Consider the following 21,309-nt stretch of genomic DNA (forward strand, 5'->3'; position numbering starts at 1 on the left):
GTCAGAGAAGCTGGATTCATTCACAATTTAGTTCTACTACTTATTAGCTGGTTGGCATGAGATAAGTCACTTAACCACTCAAGGTCTCAGTTTACTCCTCTGTAAAATGAGAGGATAGGACAAGATCTCTGGAGTATCTTCCAAAAAATGAAAGAGAGTGGATTCTGTTTAAAGCTACAATTCTGTCACATCTTGTGATCTCATTGCTCTCCCTGCAATGGCGGGCATTTTCAGTTGGCAAGTATCCTCCCTAAAATTGAATGTTGCATTGGTTTCTAAATGTAGTATAATTAGGGTGAAATATTGTTGGACTTTAATCCCTATCAATCTGGACCTCATGCTTCTATTCACTTTTGCAATTACCAAGAAATTTGTGAAAGCCTAGGTATTTGTTTAAAATTGTTGTCTAGCAATCCTGAACTTATACAATTAATTTTCAAAAATATATTTATAGGGTTTTATGTTTGTTCCTGTTAAATTTTGCCTTATTCCATCTAGCATTTTACCATGTTGAAATTTTGAGATCCTGCTTCTCATAGACATCATATTATATATTCCTCAAAGCTTTAAGTCATTCACAGATTTGATAAGCATAAGATATACTGTATACTTTTAGCATAGTCACTAATGAAAATGTTGCTAATATAAAGCCATGGACAGAGCTCTGTGGCCTTCCCCTAGAAACATTCCTCCAGATTTTGATTGATCCCTGAATCACCAGTGCTGAATACACCTAATTTTGATATTATCAGATCACAGCTTTCCTACCCAGCTTCAAAGACATGAGACTATCAAATGCTTGCTACAATCCAGCCAAACTATCTAGAATGTTTTGCAATTTGCCAGTTTAGCAGTCTTTTCATAAAGTGAGATTAGTTTGGCATGATTTGTTCTTGATAAGTCGATTCAGGCATAAAGTGATCCTACCTTCATAATATGTTCTAGTATTTTACTAAAACTCAGAATCAAATTCACCAGCCCATAATTTTAAAAATATACCTTCCCCCCCCCCCTTTTTTTTTTAAATCAGGATCCATATGTTCATTTCTAAGTCCTCTGCTATTTACCATGATTTTTAAAAGATCCCTGAATCCCAGCAATACTACCTTTAAATTCATTTCAGGCTGTGGTTTGCCTAGACCTAGTATAAGTGGGTTTATTTAAGGCATCTGGGCAGGTGTTTTCTTACAACCTCAATATTTATCTCAGGTTTCATAAATTAAGTAGTTCTGTTCTCTGTATTTTAATCCAAAGATTATTCTCTTTACTCTAGGAAGCAATTTAAGAGTTGAATCATTTTACCTTTTCTTTTTTGTGTATTATTAACCAGCCACATCAAGCAGTAGTCCTGACTCCTCTTTTATCTTCTTACCACTCACATAGCATAAAAAGTTATAACACAGCAACCCCTTTTGATGTTTTTAATATTCATCATATGCCTTTGCTCATTTATAGGACTCAGTGGTATTCTTACAGAACTGTACCACTTATTTCTGTTAAAGTTCAGTTACTTGCTCTTGCTTCCTTTGAATGTCTAAATTCATTACCAAGGTCCATTGCTAGGACTGAAAGGGGTATCACAAATAAGCTAGATGAACTAGTCAATGCTGAAAACAATAAGCTCCTTTAATTGGCTTGTTGAGGGGACAGTCTAAAAGGGAATATATAGGTCGAAACAAGAGAAAAATGATAGGGAAATCTATTGACTACTTTATTATTGGACTAGGAGTCACACTTCCAGACTTAGATAGCTTCCTAACTCTTTTAATATTGGGGTCAGCACTGATACACACTGTTCACAAGTGGTAATAGAAAAAAGCAGAGAAGGGATATAATCTGTTTCCAGGGAGCCTCAGGATAATTTTACAAATCTTGTCAGGGAGAGAGTCCTAACTATTCTAGAACTCCTGGAAGTATGTTTATTCCTTATAATTATCCATCTCATGACAAAGATTTTTTTTTTATTTGATTTGATTAAATTTTTTACCATGTACATGGCACTTTAATATTTATGAAACACTTTTACATATTTTTAAATGATACACCTACATTCATTCTTTACATATTTCTATATGAGTCATCTTGAGAGAAAAATCAGAACAAATGGTAAAAACCAGGAGAAAAAAAAAAACAGAAGAAAGAAAAAAGGGGAAAATACTGTGTTTTGATCCACATAGTTCTTTCTCTGGATGCTGATGGCATTTTCCATCCAAAGTTTATTGGGATTCCCTTGGATCACTGAGTTGCTGAGAAGAACCAAATCTATCATAGTTGATCATCACACAATCTTTTTGCTGTGTACAATGTTTTCCTGGTCAGGCTTGCTTCACCCAGCATCAGTTCATGTAAATCTTATCTTTCTAGGCTTTTCTACAATCAGCCTGATCATCATTTTTCATAGAACAATAACATTTCAATACTTTTCATATACTGTAACTTGTTCAGGCATTCCCCAATTTTAGGGCATCTACTCATTTTCTAATTCTTTGCCACCACAAAAAGAGCTGCTACAAACATTTTTGCAAATATAAGTCCTTTTCTCTCTTTTGTGATTTCTTTAGGATACAGATCCAGTAGTGGCACTGCTGGATCAAAGGGTATGCACAGTTTGATAGCCTTTTGGGCATAGTTCTTAATTACTCTCCAGAATAGTTAGATCAGTTCACAACTCCACTAACAATGCATTAGTGGCGCAGTTTTCCCACATCCCCTCCAAGAGTTATCATAATCTTTTCCTGTCATCTTAGCCAGTCTAGTAGATATGAGGTGCTCCCTCAGAGTTGTTTTAATTTGCATTTCTCTAATCAATAGTGATTTAAAACATTCTTTCATATGATTATAGATGGCTTTAATTTCTTCATCTAAAAATATCCATTTGACCATTTGTCCTTTAACCATTTATCAATTGGGGAATGACCTGTATTCTTATAAATTTGAGTCAGTTCTGGTATATATTTGAGAAATAAGGCCTTTATCAGAAACACTGGTTTTAAAATTGTTTTAGAGCTTTTTGCTTCCCTCCTAATCTTGGTTGTATTGGTTTTGTTTATGCAAAATCTTTTTAATTTAATGTAATCAGAATTATCCATTTTGCATTTCATAATGTTCTCTGTTTCTTGTTTGGTCATAAATTCCTTGCTTTTCCAAAAATCTAATAGGTAAACTATACTTTGTTCTCCTGATTTGTTTATATTGTCACCCTTAATGCTTAGCTCACATACCCCTATTGACCTTATTTTGGAATGAGGTGTGAGGTGCTGAGTTTCTGACATACTACTTTCCAGTATTCCCTGCAATTTTTGCCAAATAGTGAGTTCTTATTCCAGAAACTGGAGTCTTTGGGTTTATCAATTACTAAATTACTATAGTTAATCACTATTGTGTCTTGAGTATTTGCTCTATTCCAGTGATCCACCATGCTATTTCTTAGCTAGTACCACAGATGTTTTTTGATGACTGCTGCTTTTTAATAGACTTTTAGTTTTAGTACTACTAGGTCACCATACTTTGCATTTTTTTTTTCATTAGTTACCTTGATATTCTTGACCTTTTCTTTTTCCAGGTGAATTTTGTTGTTATTTTGTCTAGCGCTATGAAATAATTTTTTTTAGTAGTTTGATTGGTATGGCATTGAATAAGTAGAATTAGATAGAATTATCATGACAAAGATTTTAAAAAGCAGATTACCTATCAACACATTGACCCTGTCTTATTATATATACTATGTTCCACACTCATGGTCTTCCCAGCCATTCAGTGAAGATGTGAGGTACACTTTTTTTCATCTCTTTTCCCAAGGCAACTTTGATTGTTATGAATACATAGCATTTAATTTCCTTTTTTGTTGTTTTCATTTCCATTATGTATATTGGTTTTTTGGCTTGACTTCACTTTATCTAAGTTCTTACAAACTTTTCTATGCTTCTCTGTGTTCATCATATTAGTCATTTCTTATAAGACAGTATATTCTACTACATTCATGTAGTGCAATTTTCTTAATCATTTTCTGATCAAATAGACATCTATTGAGGAATGGCTTTTAACACAGTTTTTGGCTTATACTAAGTGCTTCAGAAATTCATTTTCATTCATATTTTGTTAGTGACAAAGTCATGGAAGCTTTGCTTTTAGAATTTAGATATAACAGTGGTAATATTGCATTTATCCATGTCCAAGTAGGTTATATAGCCGTACCTTCACCTGCACAACAATAATCTTAGCTGGAAATAAAGTGCCAATGGTGTTTGGTAGAAGTTACACTGAACTGTCCTATAGCATTGTTTCAGACTGTGCTTTTAATAAGATTACTTGTTCTGAGTACCTGGGTGTTCATCATGAGACTTCCAGACATTTTCAGAACTCTGTGTGCCTCTGCTGAGGCTAAAGGAAGGCTAATATCCACCAATGTTCTCTAATTCAGTGGCATTTCTCTGTCCATATTTCTGATCTTTTAGGTCCCGTTTTGGTTCTGTGATCTGTAATCATAATCAGCTAGTTTGTTTAATTGATGGGTATTCCTCTATGTTAATAAATTTTTAAAAGTGAGCCTCATAAATTGTTAAAATGTTTCTTATGGGAGCTTGGGCAATGGTAATCTCAAGATGTTACTACACTTCAGCTATAAGATGGGATACTGCAAGCTTAGGCCCAATGTCAGCTGAGTTCCTATGTTTATTTCCTTTTAGAGAGAGAGAAATCTAAAAATTCATTGCCTATTCCCAGGCTTCTGTATATGCCTAAATTTCTAAGTCAATTAAAATTGAGAAAATAAATATTGCTTTGAAGTCATTATCAATATCTTGGTTGATGTTCCTGTTTTCAATAAAGATTTTGGACCATTAGCATTGCAGCAGAAAGTTCCAGCAAAGGAGTAGCCCCTTCTGATTTTCCTCTGTGAAATGCAAGCTGTGGCTCATCATCTTTCTCTTTATTTAATCAAGATCTTTACAGTTTGTGGTGCTATCTATATAGGCAGACTACATACTTCAAAATCAGCAGGGAACTGAAAAGAAACCAGTGACCTTTTACAAATGAAGATCATAAGATCAGTCTGCAGAACTAGACAGCTGTGGGCTTGCTGACTCTGGTCATTGTCTGGCAGCACTGGTTCACCATCTTCCTTTAATTGCTTCAGAGACAGAGAAATCAGACCTCTTTGATGGCTTAGCATGAGATGGAGTGCATTTGTTTTAAGAGGCTAGGACTGTCTCCTTACTATCCATATGTTATATAATTTTGGAGCCAAAGAGCAGGAAAAAAAAAACCCAATTAAGTAAGTAAAAATTATAAAGAAGTATTTTAGGGATTTTTTTTTTTTTTTTTGGTGGGAGAAGTATCAGGAAAACATGGAGAAGGCAGCTAAGGAGTCTTCCAGGTCACTTCTATCTCACTGAATTTCATGTTTTTTTTCTCCTATTTCCTAGTGTAGAATCTCAGTCTTCAGCTTAGTCTACAGTAATCAAGCTCCTAGGGAACTAACTTCCCCTACCTAAGCTCACATAGGATTAAATCAGTTAATTAAGTTTTTGAAGAGAAATTTCCTTTTCTGGTAGGAGAGCCTATAAAGAATGAAGGATCTAGCCCCAGGTCTCACTTTTTTACAGTTAGTTTCCTAGGTTGCCAGGAGAATGGCACCTAGCATGGAATGAATAGTATTGCACACCAATGTACAATGATAGAGGAAGGAGGGTACTGACAAGTGTCATCCTCACAACCCACCCTAACCCAGTAACCACTGGTGGTTGCTGTCCTGAACTTTCCATCTTAATGGCACCCCTTTCTAGGTTTCCACTTTGCCCCATTCCAGATCCTATAAGGATGAGGGAAGACATGACACCCCTCTTAATGTGACTTACTACATTGGGATTAGAGCGTCATTTCCACCCTTTCTCCCTTCTCAGCTGAATTTGCTTAGTAGTTAAAGCTAATTATGTCTTTCAAGTAGCTCACCAATTTGTAGTCAGTCCAAGGAACCTTTCCTTCAGATCTCTTCTTTCTTTTTTTCTCTTACTAAGATTACTGACTTACTGAACCCCAATAGGAGGCATACATGTTAGTGGAAACCAGAGCTAGATTGGCTTAACTCCATGGGTTCAAAGTTTTACTGTACTTTTCTTTCCTAATTATTTCTCCCTCTACCTCTCCCTCTACCTTTGCTACTAGTTCTGGCTGTCCCTTCCTGGTATACATTTCCCTCTTTCCCTTCCTCCCTTTTATCTTTATGTATTCCTGATATTCTAGGTAAGTGATCTCCAAGTTGATGCTGTACAGCCCCAAGTGATTGTGGTATGAATCATGGGACAAAATTGGAAAGTTGAGAAATGGATCTCCTCCTCCTTCTGCTTGATACAGTCAGGAGGTTGGTTGTCCAATAGTCTTCCCTTCCCCCTTATCCCCATATTATACAGACTCTCAACCTCTGTTCTTTTGATCCAGGCAACAGCATTCAAAGCAATTATAATCTAGCCATGACATAGCTTCCACAATAGTTCTTTTGTTGTTGTTAGTCATTTTTGAATTGCGTCTGATTCTTCGTGACCCTACTTGGTGTTTTCTTGGCAGAGATCCTAGAATGGTTTGCCTTTTTCTTCTCCAGACTCATTTTACAGATGAGAAAACTGAGGCAAATAGAGCTAAGTAAGGCATGCCCTGAGTCACACAGCTAATAAGTGTGTTAAGTCAGATTTGAACTCAGGAAGATGAATCTTCTCGATTCCATGCCCAACATTCTGTCTTCTGCATCACCTAGCTACCCTAACGATAATTCTACAGATGCCATTGAGAAAATTCTCTTGATTCTCCTGTTACTATCAAGGATACCACCATCCAAAATTGCCTTAGTGTCATTCTCAGTTCCTTTCTCTTACCCCTAAATCTAGTCAGTTGCTTCTGCCTTCCTATCTCTCATATATGCCCTTTTTTGTCCTTACACACCATCCTAACTCAGTTTCTCATCACCTGTTACCTGGACTATTATAAGAACCTGCCTCTCTTTCTGCTTTTCTTCTCTCCATTCCAGCTTCCACATAACAGCCAATTTGATTGTCCTAAAGGGCAAGTCTGACCATGCCACTTGCCTATTTGTTAAGCTCTAGGGCAGGGGTCCTCAAACTATGGCCTGAGGGCCAGATGCAGCAGTTGAGGACGTTTTAAGCTTTAAAATGTTATGTGTAAATTTAGGCTGTCTAGTTTCTTCATTTGCAAAACAAATAAATAAACAAATTGGGTAGGACTAGGTAGTCTGTAAGGTCTTTCTAACTCATAACATCTGTATTCTGATATTACATGATTCTGTGATGCTAAAGAGTTGGGGGTTTTTTGGAGGGGGAAGGGATTTGAACCCATCACTTATTATTCAGTGTTTTCTAAATTGTCTTATTTTGATTTTTCTTAAGGATAAAGAATCATATGTTTCACTTTGGGAGGATGAACTATCATACCATAAGCATTTCCTGCTTTTTAATATTTTATTCAGATTTCCAGTTGTATCAATGTTATTAATGGAACTCTATTGTCTACCAGGGATGGATGAATGAGATCTACAACTATGACCCAGAGACGTACCATGCAACTTTGACGCATTCAGTCTTTGTTCGACTTGAAGGGGAAACCTTGAGGCTTTCAAAGCCCAACAAAAATATATCCAGAAGGGCTAGCTACAATGAGGCCAAACCTGAAGTCACCTATATCAGCCAGAAAATCTACAATCTTTCAGACAGTAAGGTGAGCTCTAGGAATTTTTGAACTGAGAATAATAATAACAATGTGCACTGATATTAGTGTTGCTTTATGATATTGTCCCTGTGGTATGTCTAAAAAATTTTTTTTAGTGTTGTTATAATTTAATTTACTTTTGACACTTTCAAAAATATTACTCTTTAGGGAGAACAAAAGAAAATGATGTGTGTGTGTGTGTGTGTGATGGAGAAAGAGAGAAAATCTCAATCATTATGAATGTGATAGATATGTTCTGTGGTTATTTATTTTACTATATGTCTTAGAATCATTTCCTTTTCATTTTTGTAAAATGTATGCATCTTTTTTTCTCTGAGCATCATTCCCCAAAGACTGTGTTCTGCATTTAATCATGGGAACTGCTCTTATTGAGCTATAGTTTTCTGAGATGACAAAAATTTATCTAAAATTTGTCTTGGGAGTTATCCTCTTTAAATTTGTAATTTTCTGTTCAGAGTTCTAAAGTGGTGATGGCACATTTTTGTTTGTTTTTAATGCATAATTTGGCATAGATGTCACACAGTGATGATGGTAAAATCCAAGTTATGATTTGGGAAAAAAGCCCAACCCCTTGCTATTTGTGTTGTTTGAAGACTAATATTGAGCCTTTTCAGTTTACACATGTCCAGACGTTGCAATGGAATATGGAATGTGCTTGATCTTTTGTCTGAGATCAAGTATACCTTAAGGAGATATGTTATTAATTGTTCCCTCTTTTTTACTTATTTTTCTAATGATATCAATGCATTGTGCAGACTTTACCTTGCTATATAAATCACTATTTCCTTCTTTTCTTTAGATTTATCTTGTTCCTAAGAGTTTGGCTCGAAAACGCATTTGGAATAAAAAGTACCCTATTTGTATTGAACTTGCTAAACAAGATGACTTTATGTCCAAGGCTCAGCTTGATAAAGATGTTTCAGAAGAAAAAACATCATGTGAGAAAGACTCAGGTAGTGAAGATCATAAGAAGTCAGCCCATCCTTCAGATGGAGCAAAATCCATTGGCCAGAAGGATCAGATTCTCTATCTCTTTGGGAGGACTGGCCGAGAAAAAGAAGAATGGTTTAGGAGATTTCTCTTGGCATCCAAGTTGAAGTCTGAAATCAAGAAACCATTTAGTGTCTCTGGCAACCCACCAGGTACTAATATGCATGTGCTTTGTTTTTTTTTGGGGGGGGGGAATTGGTGGGTTTTGGGCTGCTAATTGTATTTGATTTATGTAACAATTTAGGGGAAAAGGACAATTCTTAATAAGTTGAGAAATTACTTCATGACTGATCTGATTTCAGTTTACCACTTAAGATGTGTACCTGTTCATCACATGGTGTATTTCACACTTTGTCCTCAGCAGAGCTCTCACATTCATTAAATCTCCTACTTCCCACAGTGACTGTTCCAGACTTTTTTTCCTCTTTTAAAGCCCCCAGCCTCATTTGCAGCATATGTCTTTGCCTCCCACATCACTGAAAACATTGAAGTGTTCCAACTTCCCTCCTCCATTCCTCAGAATGTCTCAAATATTATCCATTCTCCTTTTCCCTTTTCACCAAGAAACAAATATCTCTATTCCTGCTGAGGAAGGAGATAGTCTGTATAAAATGCTTTAAAAACTTGTACTGTATCAGGATTGTCACCACAACTCCTTTTTCATCTTTATGATCTAAGACTTTAAAAAAGTCATCTGTATCTAATACTTCACTTTCTTTATCTCCCATTTTTTTCTGTTTTTCGTAATGTGGTTTAAATGATAAAGCAATCCTAGTTCCCCAGCCTTTCCTCACTCTCCTAACAATAATTCTCCTTTTCACTTCAGAGTTTCTAAGATGTCTAGTTCTAAACCATATTCATACACAGGCCTCAGTGAGCTAGTATTGGAAAACTTTCAGTTTTACCCCTTGAAGCTGACACAACAAACCTTTGCCTTCAACCTCAGGGAGTTTCATAACAATAATGTTTCATTATTTTCTAAACTTTTCTGATAATGAACTCTAGTTTGAGACATTAAGATTCCTGGACTTTTCTTAGTTCTTAAGGGAAGAGGTCTGCTCTGTTCTCTCTCCCTAATTACCATCTCCTTTTACAACCATTGCCACTGTAATTAGATGCCTTGATCTAGCATTTGTCCACTCTTTCTCTTGTCATATGCAGATACACACACACACACACACACACACACACACACGAGTAAATTTATTATATTTTACTTATGAGGAAAAAGGGAATATATGAATTCAGAAATAATATACCAGAAGAAAGCATATGAATATTTTAAAAGTTTACCTTGTACCAGCTTACATGGTACACCACCTCTAAGTTATTCTATACATTATTATAGTTAAATAATATGTGATCATAACTATAATTATATGATATAGTTGTAAGTTACAACATTTATAACACAGATATGTAATATTGTTATAAATTACATTTTTAATAACTTTTGTAATATAATTATGTACATTATTATTATTCCATACTATTCTTTAAGCACCATCCTGATTTTCTCTAGGTCAACTGTCTTCTTCATGAGTCCTGTATAAGAATGATGTCTTCTGGCTAAAACAACAACACATTGGCCCACCCAGACTTGATTTCATTCTCTTTTTACAGTCCCAGGCTTCCTCTCAGGCAGTACAAAAACCTCTTGCTTGAATTTTGGGTTTTTTGGTCCATATAACTTTATAATGACTTAGTCCCCAAGATATCTCCCTACTTCTCCCCCTCCCATCAAGAGAAAACAAAGAAATATTGCTGGTAGTGTATTCTTATAAATAATCCCCCAAAACTCAGAATAATTAAACTTAAATTCATAGTTTATAAAACCTTTCTTTATAGTATTTTGTACCTTCTTAAGTGTTACTTATTAATTTCTATTTTAGTTAAACGTGTTTATATTTTTTCCCCCTACTATAATAGATCATAATCTTTAGGTTAGGAGCCTCTTTGTATGTCTCCTAGCACTTGGCCCAGTACTTTGCATATTTTGTTGTTTGTTTAGTTGTTTCAGTTATGTCCAACTTTTTATGATCTATTTTTGGGGTTTCTTGGCAAAGTTGTGGAAGGGGGGGTAATTATTTCTTTCTCCAGCTCATTTTACAGATGAAAATGAAGCAAACAGGGTGCTATGACTTGCCCAGGCTCACATAGTTCTGCATAGATGAAGAAGCAAAATGTTGCTTTGCACTATTGAACTTAATTTTAGTTTTTCTGTTCTAAAATTTATTTAAACACTGATGGAACTAATTAAACTTGTATTGATATGCTAGTGTTTTACTTGAACTTTAAAAATATTTTGAAATTGTTGTAACTTTTCAGATTAATGGGAAAACTGAGGTAGCATCCTGAAACTAGAAACCTAGCTTGAGTATTGTTCTTTCTTATCCTTTTTTAGCGTAAGCTGACAGGACCAGGAGTCAGAACAGCCTGAATGTAAATCCAGCTTCAGACATTTTTTACTAGCTGTGTAATCTGGGCAAGTCACTTAACCATATTTGTTTCTGTTTCCTCTTCTGTAAAATGAAAATAATAATAGCACCTATCTCTTAGAGTTGTTGTGAGGATTAGGTGAGATATTTATAAAAAGTGCTTAGCACACAGTGCCTGACACATAGTAGATGCTATGTTAATGATTATTCCCTTTCCCTTTTTAATTTATTAGGTTTAGTTTAACAAATATTTTTGTCTACTGTATGGCTGAGATAGGTGAGTTATGTCTCTCTCTCTCTCTCTCTCTCTCTCTCTCTCTCTTTCTCTCTCTCTCTCTCACACACACACACACACACACACACACACACACACACCTGTGTCTTGAGGAGCTTATTTGGAGAGATAAAATATGCACCTGAAATAATTTACAATATAGCAGTCAGTTTAAGTTACAAAATAGATGGTACAGACTATAAGGGAGAGAAGGGAAAGATCAGTGTCAGAATTGTTGAGAAGGTTGTTGAATGAGAATTTGTAGAAGAAGAGAGAACAGGAGAAGACCTCCCAGGTTAAGGAAATGATGGATGAACATGAAGGTTTTGGAACAGACCTTCATGTATGAACCTGAGCGAGAAAGAATTAGGAGTAGTAGTTGGGAGGGAATACCTAGAGAATGCAATTGATAACATCCTAAAACTAACATACATGTACCTCAAACAGTGTGTTTGATGTGGTATTTAGTAGCAAAAGTTTTCAGATGAATGAGAGAGACAGAGACAGAGACAGAGAAATGCATGCTGTTTTCCCTGACAGAAGATGAAAGGACTTGAAAAATGTCTCTGTCCTTATTAGCAAGTAAAGAGTTATTGTTGAAGATGGAAGAAATCCTTCATTAGGAAAATGAACATATCTCAAAGGAAAATGAAAATAAACCTTGAAAGATAATAAGCGAATATTATAAAGAGAACAGGGAAAGGATGGAAAAATGTTGAACTCCTGAAGCTCTGTAATAGTATATAATGTACATATAATAGTACTACTAGACACCATATGGTATAGTACTCTGTAGCTTATGACTCTGGATGGCCTTTCTGAGAAAGAAGCATTATTTCATACGGCCCAAAATGAGGAGAAACTTCCCTGACACCAATGGGTATAAGAAGATTCCTTTAGATTGCCCAAGGAAGAAGAGATACAGCCATTTGAAGTTATTGACTCTTTAGCCCAAGGACACTACTCAAATTGTCCAGCTACCTACTTCTTGTGATGTATGTAGATTTGAATGATACTTCTAGGGGAAAACTAGAAAGACTCCATTGTGACTACAAAGTCTTGGGTAGAAACTGAAGGATGTGGGGACACAGATAATAATTAGGTTTTTTATATGGTAGTTATGGATAGGGATTAGATATGTGATTTCATTGATGTAGGAAATTCTCACACTTATACATTGTTGGTAGAGTTGTGAATTGATCTAACCATTCTGGAGAGCCATTTGGAACTATGCCAAAAGGGCTATAGAACTGTGCATTCACTTTGATCCAGCAGTGCCACTACTTACTGTGTGACATAGAGATCATAAAAGAAGGAAAAGGATCCATGTATGCAAAAATGTAGCAGCAGTTTTTGTGGTAGCAAGGAATTGGAAACTGAATCAATGCCCATCAATTGGGGAATGGCTGAATAAGTTAGGGTATATGAATGTAAAGAAATAATATTGTTCCATAAAAAATGATGAGCAGACTGATCTCAGAAAAACTTGGAAAGACTTACATAAACTTATAGGGAGTGTAGTGAGCAGAACCAAGAGAACATTGTACACAGTAACAACAAGCTTATATGATCAACTCTGATAAACTTGGCTCTTGAATACAGTGATCTAAGATAATTCCAGTAGACTTGGGATGGAAAATGCCATTCACATCCAGAGAGAGAACTGTGGAGACTAAATGTGAATCAAAGCATAATATTTTCTTTGTGTGCTTGCTTGCTTGCTTGCTTTCCTTTCTCATGATTTTTTTTCTCTTCTGGTCTGATTTTTCTTGCACAACATGGCAAATATGGAACTATGTTGAAAAGGATTTTACGTGTATAACTTATATCAGATTGCTTGCTATCTTAAGAAGAGAGGAAGGGAGAGAAAAAAAAATTCAGAACACAAAGTCTTACAAAAATCAATATTGAGAGCCATCTTTACATGTATTTGGAAAAATAAAATACTATTAAGGAAAAAAAAATTTTAAAGATATAGGGAATTTCTAGATGAAGAAAGAAAAGGAAATGGAAGGGAGTAAAAGTTTTTACATAGTACCTCCTTTGTTTGTTGCTATGCCAAGTGCCTTTACAAATATTACCTCATTTGACCAATAAATCTGAGAGGTGTGAGTGCTGTTTTTATTCCCCTTTTACAGCTGAGGAAACCAAGGCATGTAAGTGACTTATCACACAGCTAGTAAGTATCTGAGATTAGATTTGCACTTAGGTCTTCCTGGCTCAAGTTCCAGTACTCTATCAGAAAGAAATGCTATCCTCAAATGCAAACTTATGCTTTCTTTGCAACTTCTAGTCTTTAAGAGTTGCCAGCGGACTGAGATGTTAAATGATTTGCTCGGTCTCACACAGCCAGGGTGAGCCAGACTTTGGGGCTTCCTTTCAAGTCATTGCTTAGTTCACTTAACAGGGCTACGTGATGAGGACCTCAAAAGTAAACAGAGATTATGGGAAGTGAGCCATGGTATCAAAGAATAGGGTTCATTGTTCTGAATCACAGCTTAAGATAACATGTTGTTAGGTCAAGAATTTCAAGGGAATTAATGGGAAAAAAATCAAATGAAGGTGGCCTACTGTACCAGATCTAAAATTATATTATAAAATAGCGGTTACCAAAACCATCTGGTATTGGCTAAGAAATAGACTAGTTGATCAATGGAATAGGTTAGGTTTAAAGGACAAAACAGCCAATAACTTTAATAATCTAGTGTTTGACAAACCCAAAGACCCCAGTTTTTGGGATAAGAATGCATTATTTGACAAAAATTGCTGGGAAAAGAAGATAACATGATGTTTGCTGGGTTTTTAGTTAATGATACTTTGCATCATGAAACCCAGAGGAAGAATATGCTTGTCTGTAGGATTCATCAATATGGCTTGAGACTGAAAGTGGAAGAGAAAGAAAAGAAATCCCATGTGAACTTTAGTGTGGCTACTTTAGAGGAAATTAGTTCAACACACAAAAAAAATCAATTCAGCAAATGTTTATGAAGCACCTATTTATGTATTGGGCACTGATGTAAGCGCTGAAAATATAAAGATAGATACCACACCAACACTACTTTCAAGGAACTCAGAACCTAATTAATGGTTAGGACAAGTACACAAATAACTATGATCATAGGATCATAGGCTTTTACAGCTAAAAGAAGACTCAGAGAAAGAAAGAGAAATATAAAAGAAGTCCAGACAAAGTACAACAGGAAATAAGAGAAAGGAAAGGGTTTTAGAGGTTTATAATTCTGATAGGGAATAAGTAATGCACAAGAAGGAGTAATTGGGAAAAGAATTAGAATGATACTTTATAGCCTCAGATTTTATCTGTAGAGTGAACCTGTGATTTTAATGCAAAATAGGTAGGTAATCTAAGCTCAGGGGGCAAAGAGACTTGGAAAGGAATTCTTGCCTAGACTACAGCAATGCAAAGATAGACCTTTTTCAAAAGCAGAATGGGCAGTGGAGTAATATAAACCTGAATTCAAAGAAATCTGGGAAGATTTGAATAAACTGAGTATTGTGAACAGAATTATTAAACAGTAACCACAATAACATATAGGAAAACCTCTTTGAAAGACTTAGTAAGGGACAGATAGGGGATGAAATGGATAGAGAATGGCCTTGGAATTAGGAGGACCCAAATTCAAATTCAGCCTCAGACACTTGCACTTAATAGCTGTGTGATCATGGGCAAGTCACTTAATTCCAAATGCCTCAACAACAAAAAAAAAGATTTAAGGACCCTGATCAATGCAATGATCAGTCACTACTGCAAAAGAGCAAAAGTGAAGCATTCTTCCTGCTCTTGGTAGGGAGGTAGAGTAGAGGTTCAGAATAAAACATATATTTTTAGACACACCCCATGTTTGAATTTATATTGCTTGACTGTGCTTAGAAGAGAAGGCTTTTATTTGAGAGGAGGTTTTCTGGAGGAATAGATGAGTAATTACTGTGATTTTAAAAAAAACGAGGAGTGCCAATGAAAGTTTTAAAATGCAGAGAAGACAGCAGAAAGAAGTTCAGAAGGCAAGGGATATATATTGATATATGCCATAAAAACAAGCCACATGTAATAGAGATTCATAGTTATATAATCCTCTTTTTTTGTTATTTATATATTGAATTCTTCATGTTTTTCAAATTTATAATTAAAAAAAAAAAAGACCTGTATGGAAATCCATAAATTTGAAAGGGGAGCTTGGAGGATGAAGTAAAGAAAGAGACAGTAGAGTATTCTGCAGACTACCTCACCAGATGGAATAAATGAATGATGAGCTCCTAAGTTCACTAATTATACTAGGATCATTTGTCAATCTAGAATCTAACATATTGATGCAAAGTTATCATCTACTGATAATTTCAAGTCATCCTCTCTCACTCAGTAGAACTAGAATTGTTTCTTTCTTGCTTTTAGTCTCGTCCAGTCCTCAAAGTGACCGGCAGTATGTTTAGGCTGTAGTGTAGTCAATCTGAGACTCACACCACCCACAACCAATCCAGAAAATGGCACAGACATGGTATTAAGAAACCCAGATCAAAAGATTGAGAGTACCTTCAGAGTATTTGAAAGATGTGGACCCCAAGTTTCTCAGGAACATGTCACCACTAAGAAGCATAATCAGAAGGAACTGAAGAAGGTGTCATCAGTGCCCAAATAGAGACTCACAAGATCCTCAGTGCCATTGTTTCTACATCCTCAGGCCTGACTCCAACGCTGCCAGAACCACTTAACCAAAGGATATATCTATTGATTCCCAAGGTTTCTGATCCCTGAGGAGGTCAAAGAGTCTGTCATCAGAGCCACCAATCTCAGTAATTCCAAAGTTGCTAAGCCCATTGGCCTCAAGATTACCAAGTCCACTGACCCTGACACAACCAAACTCACAGCTCTCAGTGCTACAGCTCCTTGGAGCCAAGGCAATGAGATGCTTCAAGATAGAATGACTTGTTTAAATTTTAAACCACAGATGTTTATTTTGTTTCATTTCATTTTTCCCAGCCAGAACATTATTGTTCATTGTTCAGATAAAGGAAACAGTAAGCACAAGTGAGGGGAAAGGGCATAGTTAAGTGCAGATTGATTTCCTGATAGTTTTGAGGTAACTGCCCATCATGAAAGTCTCTCTAAAATGTCTCTAAGTAACTTCAGTATTTGACTTGTATTCTTCTTAGAATAACTTTATAGGATTTGACAGGACAAGAATTCAGTACTACAAGTAAGTCCAAAGCACCATCAGTAATATTCTTCTACCTAAAAGCACTAAAGAGAATAGTATTGGTTTGGGATAACCATATTTTAAAGACATCCTAGCAATGGTGCTCCAGGACAATGAGAGTTAGTTTGCCCCAAGAAGAAAAGAAGAATTTATTCATGCAGTGTACTATTGGTTTGGGATAACCATATTTTAAAGACATCCTAGCAATGGTGCTCCAGGACAATGAGAGTTAGTTTGCCCCAAGAAGAAAAGAAGAATTTATTCATGCAGTGTACTATAAGCCAAACTTTAGCTTTTTATTTTCTTTTGTAAAAAAAAAGTTTTCCCATTCTTGTTGGCCCATCATTGTAGAATCAGATTTCTAAGTGTTTTTTGCCCAGATTATAGGAATTTAATGTGAGATGTTATAACTTCATTGGATGATTCTTCTAGGACTGAGCCTGAAAGTTACATACTGATGTTCTGATCATACTGGTATAAAACTCCAACTCTATTTGATCCTGAGTTGAGGTCAGAGAAACTTTGCATTTTTCAAATAGTACAGCAGCTAGACCAGTAGCCTAAGGTGGGAAGCTTCTGATTCAAAAAGGAACAGTGATTGGATGTGTCAAAAAGATCCTTCTCCTGCCTTTGTAGAATTATCTTCCAGACCTTCCCAGCAATCAATATCCATGAGTAATGGGTTTAAATTTGAATGTGCTTCTCCAAATTTGTTTTTGTTTTTGGTTTTTTGTTTTGTTTTTATTTTTTTTTTCACTTCTATTATAATAACTTTTTATTGACAGAACCCATGCCAGGTTAATTTTTTTACATTATCCCTTGCACTCACTTCTCTTCCGATTTTTCCCTCCCACCTTCCACCCTCTCCCCTAGATGGCAAGCAGTCCTATATGTGTTGAATATGTTGTAGTATATCCTAGATACAGTATATGTGTGCAGAACCAAACAGTTTTCTTGTTGCACAGGGAGAATTGGATTCAGAAGATAAAAATAACCAGGAAGAAAAACAAAAATGCAAACAGTTTATATTCATTTCCCAGTGTTTTTTTCTGTTTCTGTCAATCATTGATCAATTGAAACTGAATTAGGTCTCTTTATCAAAGAAATCCACTTCCATCAGAGTACATCTTCATACAGTATCGTTGTTGACGTATATAATGATCTCTTGGTTCTGCTCATTTCACTTAGCATCAGTTCATGTAAGTCTCTCCAAGCGTCTCTGTATTCATCCTGCTGGTCATTTCTTACAGAACAATAATATTCCATAACATTCATATACCACAATTTACCCAACCATTCTCCAATTGATGGGCATCTATTCATTTTCCAGTTTCTAGCCACTACAAAGAGGGCTGCCACAAACATTTTGGAACTTACAGGTCCCTTTCCCTTCTTTGAGTATCTCCTTGGGGTGTGCTTCTCCAAATTCTTGAATTGGTAATGTTTTGGTGATCTCTTCTTGCAAAGGGGATTACTAATTCTTTAACATAAACATTTTTACCAAGAGCAAATCAATGTCAAAAAAATGTCAAAAAACAATGCACCATTTGTAGTCCCAAGAATTTAAGTGTATTTCACACAATAAATTAAGGGAAAGTATGTTATTTTCAAGTTAAGATTAGTATCAGCTGGTATTGGAATTGTTTAATAGCTGCTGCCTAAAACCTAATAATCTTTCAAACTAGCCATCTTTTGTACTCATTAAGCATATATGCAGTCTTTTTAAAAGCTTCCGTGTCTTTTCTTTTGATTTTAGCTTAACATGCACCCAAACAGATATCGGTGGCTACCAGCAATTTTTTTAACAAGCCTAAGACCAAATTGGGGGAGATGGGTAAAGACTCCGTGCCATCAAGAACATAGAGGATGGAAACATGTTGTGTGTCATAATTGTTTATTCACTGTCTACCCTGTGAGGCTTAACATCATAGATTGAACAAGCCTCTGTGTAATCATTACAAGAGCATAAACCTTTCGAGTGAAGCAAAATGAAATTAACACAAAGCATGAAAATCATCACACATTGTGCCAGTTTCAGGATTCCTATCGCTCTTGACATAGTTTCCCTATGTCTTAGGAGAAGATAAAATAGCATTGACAAGAAGAGAGATGGCATCTACATCTAGCAGCCTGTTATTACATATCTACTTGGCCACTGTTGCCATTATAGTAACAAAATGTCTAGCATCCTCCAAGGTCTATAGGTCTAGCCACCTCTGGTTAATGAAATAGAAGATTAAGGTTGGAGATGAGATACTTTACATACACTTTTAATTGGTGAAGAAAAGGGAAATCCCCTTAAGTTTTCATTGATGTCTGGAGGGGCCCGCCAACTGTTTCTCTTGAGTTATAATTTTGGGAGATAGGAATTGGACTTTTTTGATTATCAAATACCTCTTCATTCTGAGAGCTTAGCCCTGAGGGGAAAAAAGCAAATTTTATCAATTTTGAGGTGCGAGGTTAAGTATGATGCTTGAGAGAATTCTTGTACCCAATAATTTCCATTTCTATGACTGAAAGACAAATAATAAAGTAGATACAAGAAAATATGTTCTGGTTGCCAAATCTCAGTTCCTGACAATAATTTTTAGGGAAGAACATCAAGAGAAATTTCACCACAAAATTTAATTATGTGACATAGCTTAATCTTATTTCCATTAAAATTTACACCAGAATCCATCAAATTTTAGTGAAATTGAGCACCATTTAAAAAATACTTTGAATATTAAATAAAAAAGAAACTTTCTCTTTATATTTTTTCCCTCCTCTTTGCCCCAAAATGGCTAGACCAAGAGGAAAAGGAAATAATCATATACATAAGGTGGAGGGGGCAGAACTTTGGTACAGAATATAATAAATAAGGTGAATGGGACTAAAGGAGTAGACTCCAACTCCCTTCCAGGCAGAATTTTTTTGATTATGGTTCCAGACTGGAGGGGGAGGTAAAAGGGACTTTCTGGGCAGTAAGATTTCTTTCATACTGGTGAGAAGAGGGCCAAGAGTTGGGGACAAAGAAATGAAGTATGGCCAGAATCTGTTTGAAACAATGTGGGCCTGTGAGTTCTTTCAAGATCATGAGAGTACCAGTTGGAGTGCTCTGCTGCTCTTATCTGTCATCCTTCGTAGTTTCCACATGACCAACCTGTCTTTTCTTCCTGTCATATAGCTCCTTGCTGAATCTTTAGAGCTTTTCTTTAGTTGTATGTTGTAGCTGTTCTGTATACCTCTCCATTGCCTCTGGGTGAGTTTAGTTCTTTAGTGTCAGTGGTGTTTTATAAGTCTTGTTGCCACTCAGAAGCATGTTAATATTGAAAAGATAAGACTTTCCTTTCACAGGCAGCTCAGAGATAGAAAAAGACCTTTGTAATTTCCTCAAAATAACCAGCCCATTCCCCTTTTTCAACTCTTAGCAAATAAAATGCTTTGTTAAAGAATCACTGACAGCAAGTATAATGGATTCTTACATTCTTTTCATCTTTCAGTTAATTGTGAAGTGTTAAAGATGTGGTCTTTTGTTGAATATCATTTGTGAAAGCCTCCGTTTGTAAACATTTTGTGTAGATGGAAGATTGGGCTTATACGTGAGAGGAATACTGATGTTCTCTTGGTTGTCATTAACAAGTCCAAGATTTTCCCTCACACTTTTGGTATCTTTCCTTCTTTCAGATACCTTCTAAATGGTGTTCCAAAAGTCTCAGAGGAGTCTTAAGCTATAAGTCCTATTAAAGTTTAAAATTGCCCTTATACTCAGGTTGCTTCCAGCTCAGATCTCTTTTACTTGGTCCATTTAGCAGCTTTTTCCTGGATTTGCCCTCATCCGTGTCATTCTTCATCCTTTTACAAGTACCTCAGAGGTGTGATGGTAGTCTCTATGGTAGTTCCACTATATTTGGGTGAGAATTTAAGTTAATTAGAATGTTACATATAGGTCTTTTCTATTTTTTGTTTGTATATTTCCTTCTGTTTTCATTCTTGAAATGCCCTTGAGAAGACTGCTTAGTTGGATGTATTGCTGTGCTTTTTTTGTTTTGTTTTGCAAGGAAGAAAAGATTTTATTTTAAGGTGGTAAGAAAAGTCAAAGATGGATAGCCCAGTGAGCTTAATTTCTGAGTCCTTTCTAGAATTCCTCATTTTTATTTTTATTCTGTATAAAATCTATACCTGCTTCCTCACAATTCTTCTCCAGGATAGCCAAATCTTCCTGTATGTGAAGTAGTTCTCCTTTGTGCCTTCATTTACAGACCATTGTAGAAATACCCTTTTGGGATATATAAGGTCATACTTGTGATCTAGATAGGTTTATGCTTTGGAAGTGGCCATGGTGTTAATTAGCATGCATATTGCCTTTAGCCAGATCTTCACTGAAAAAAACAGTTGGGACAGGCAACTGGAACTAACCTTGAAGCTAATGAGTTCAATGAACTGAATGGTTTTCTTAGTCTTGTGGTGATGATGGAAGTTAGTACATCATGCAACAGATTATATATTTGAAATGATGTTGTAAGTTAGAGCTCTTAAAGCAGGTACTAGAGATCTTTGCCACAAAGAGCTGTTGATGATAGACCCTCTTAGCTGGAACAATAGAAAAAGAATAAGTGATAAGTAGGAAGTGGATTGGGGATAAGGATTGATCTAGACTCTGTGAGGTCCATATTGAGAGTAC

The 21,309-nt window shown here is 35.8% G+C and overlaps 1 protein-coding gene across 5 annotated transcripts in view; it reads left to right on the forward strand.

Moving 5' to 3' along the window:
* TEX2 (testis expressed 2) overlaps positions 1-21,309 on the forward strand; it is a 140,654-nt gene that overhangs the window by 71,567 nt on the left and 47,778 nt on the right. For all 5 annotated transcript variants that reach the window (XM_031965876.1, XM_031965875.1, XM_031965878.1 and 2 more), the window contains 2 exons: positions 7,522-7,722; positions 8,534-8,876. In XM_031965876.1, the coding sequence (XP_031821736.1) occupies positions 7,522-7,722; positions 8,534-8,876 (544 nt within the window). The remainder of the gene's footprint in view (positions 1-7,521; positions 7,723-8,533; positions 8,877-21,309) is intronic.

This window comes from Sarcophilus harrisii, chromosome 4 (assembly GCF_902635505.1).
Source record: "Sarcophilus harrisii chromosome 4, mSarHar1.11, whole genome shotgun sequence".
NCBI classification, from domain to species: Eukaryota; Metazoa; Chordata; class Mammalia; order Dasyuromorphia; family Dasyuridae; genus Sarcophilus; species Sarcophilus harrisii.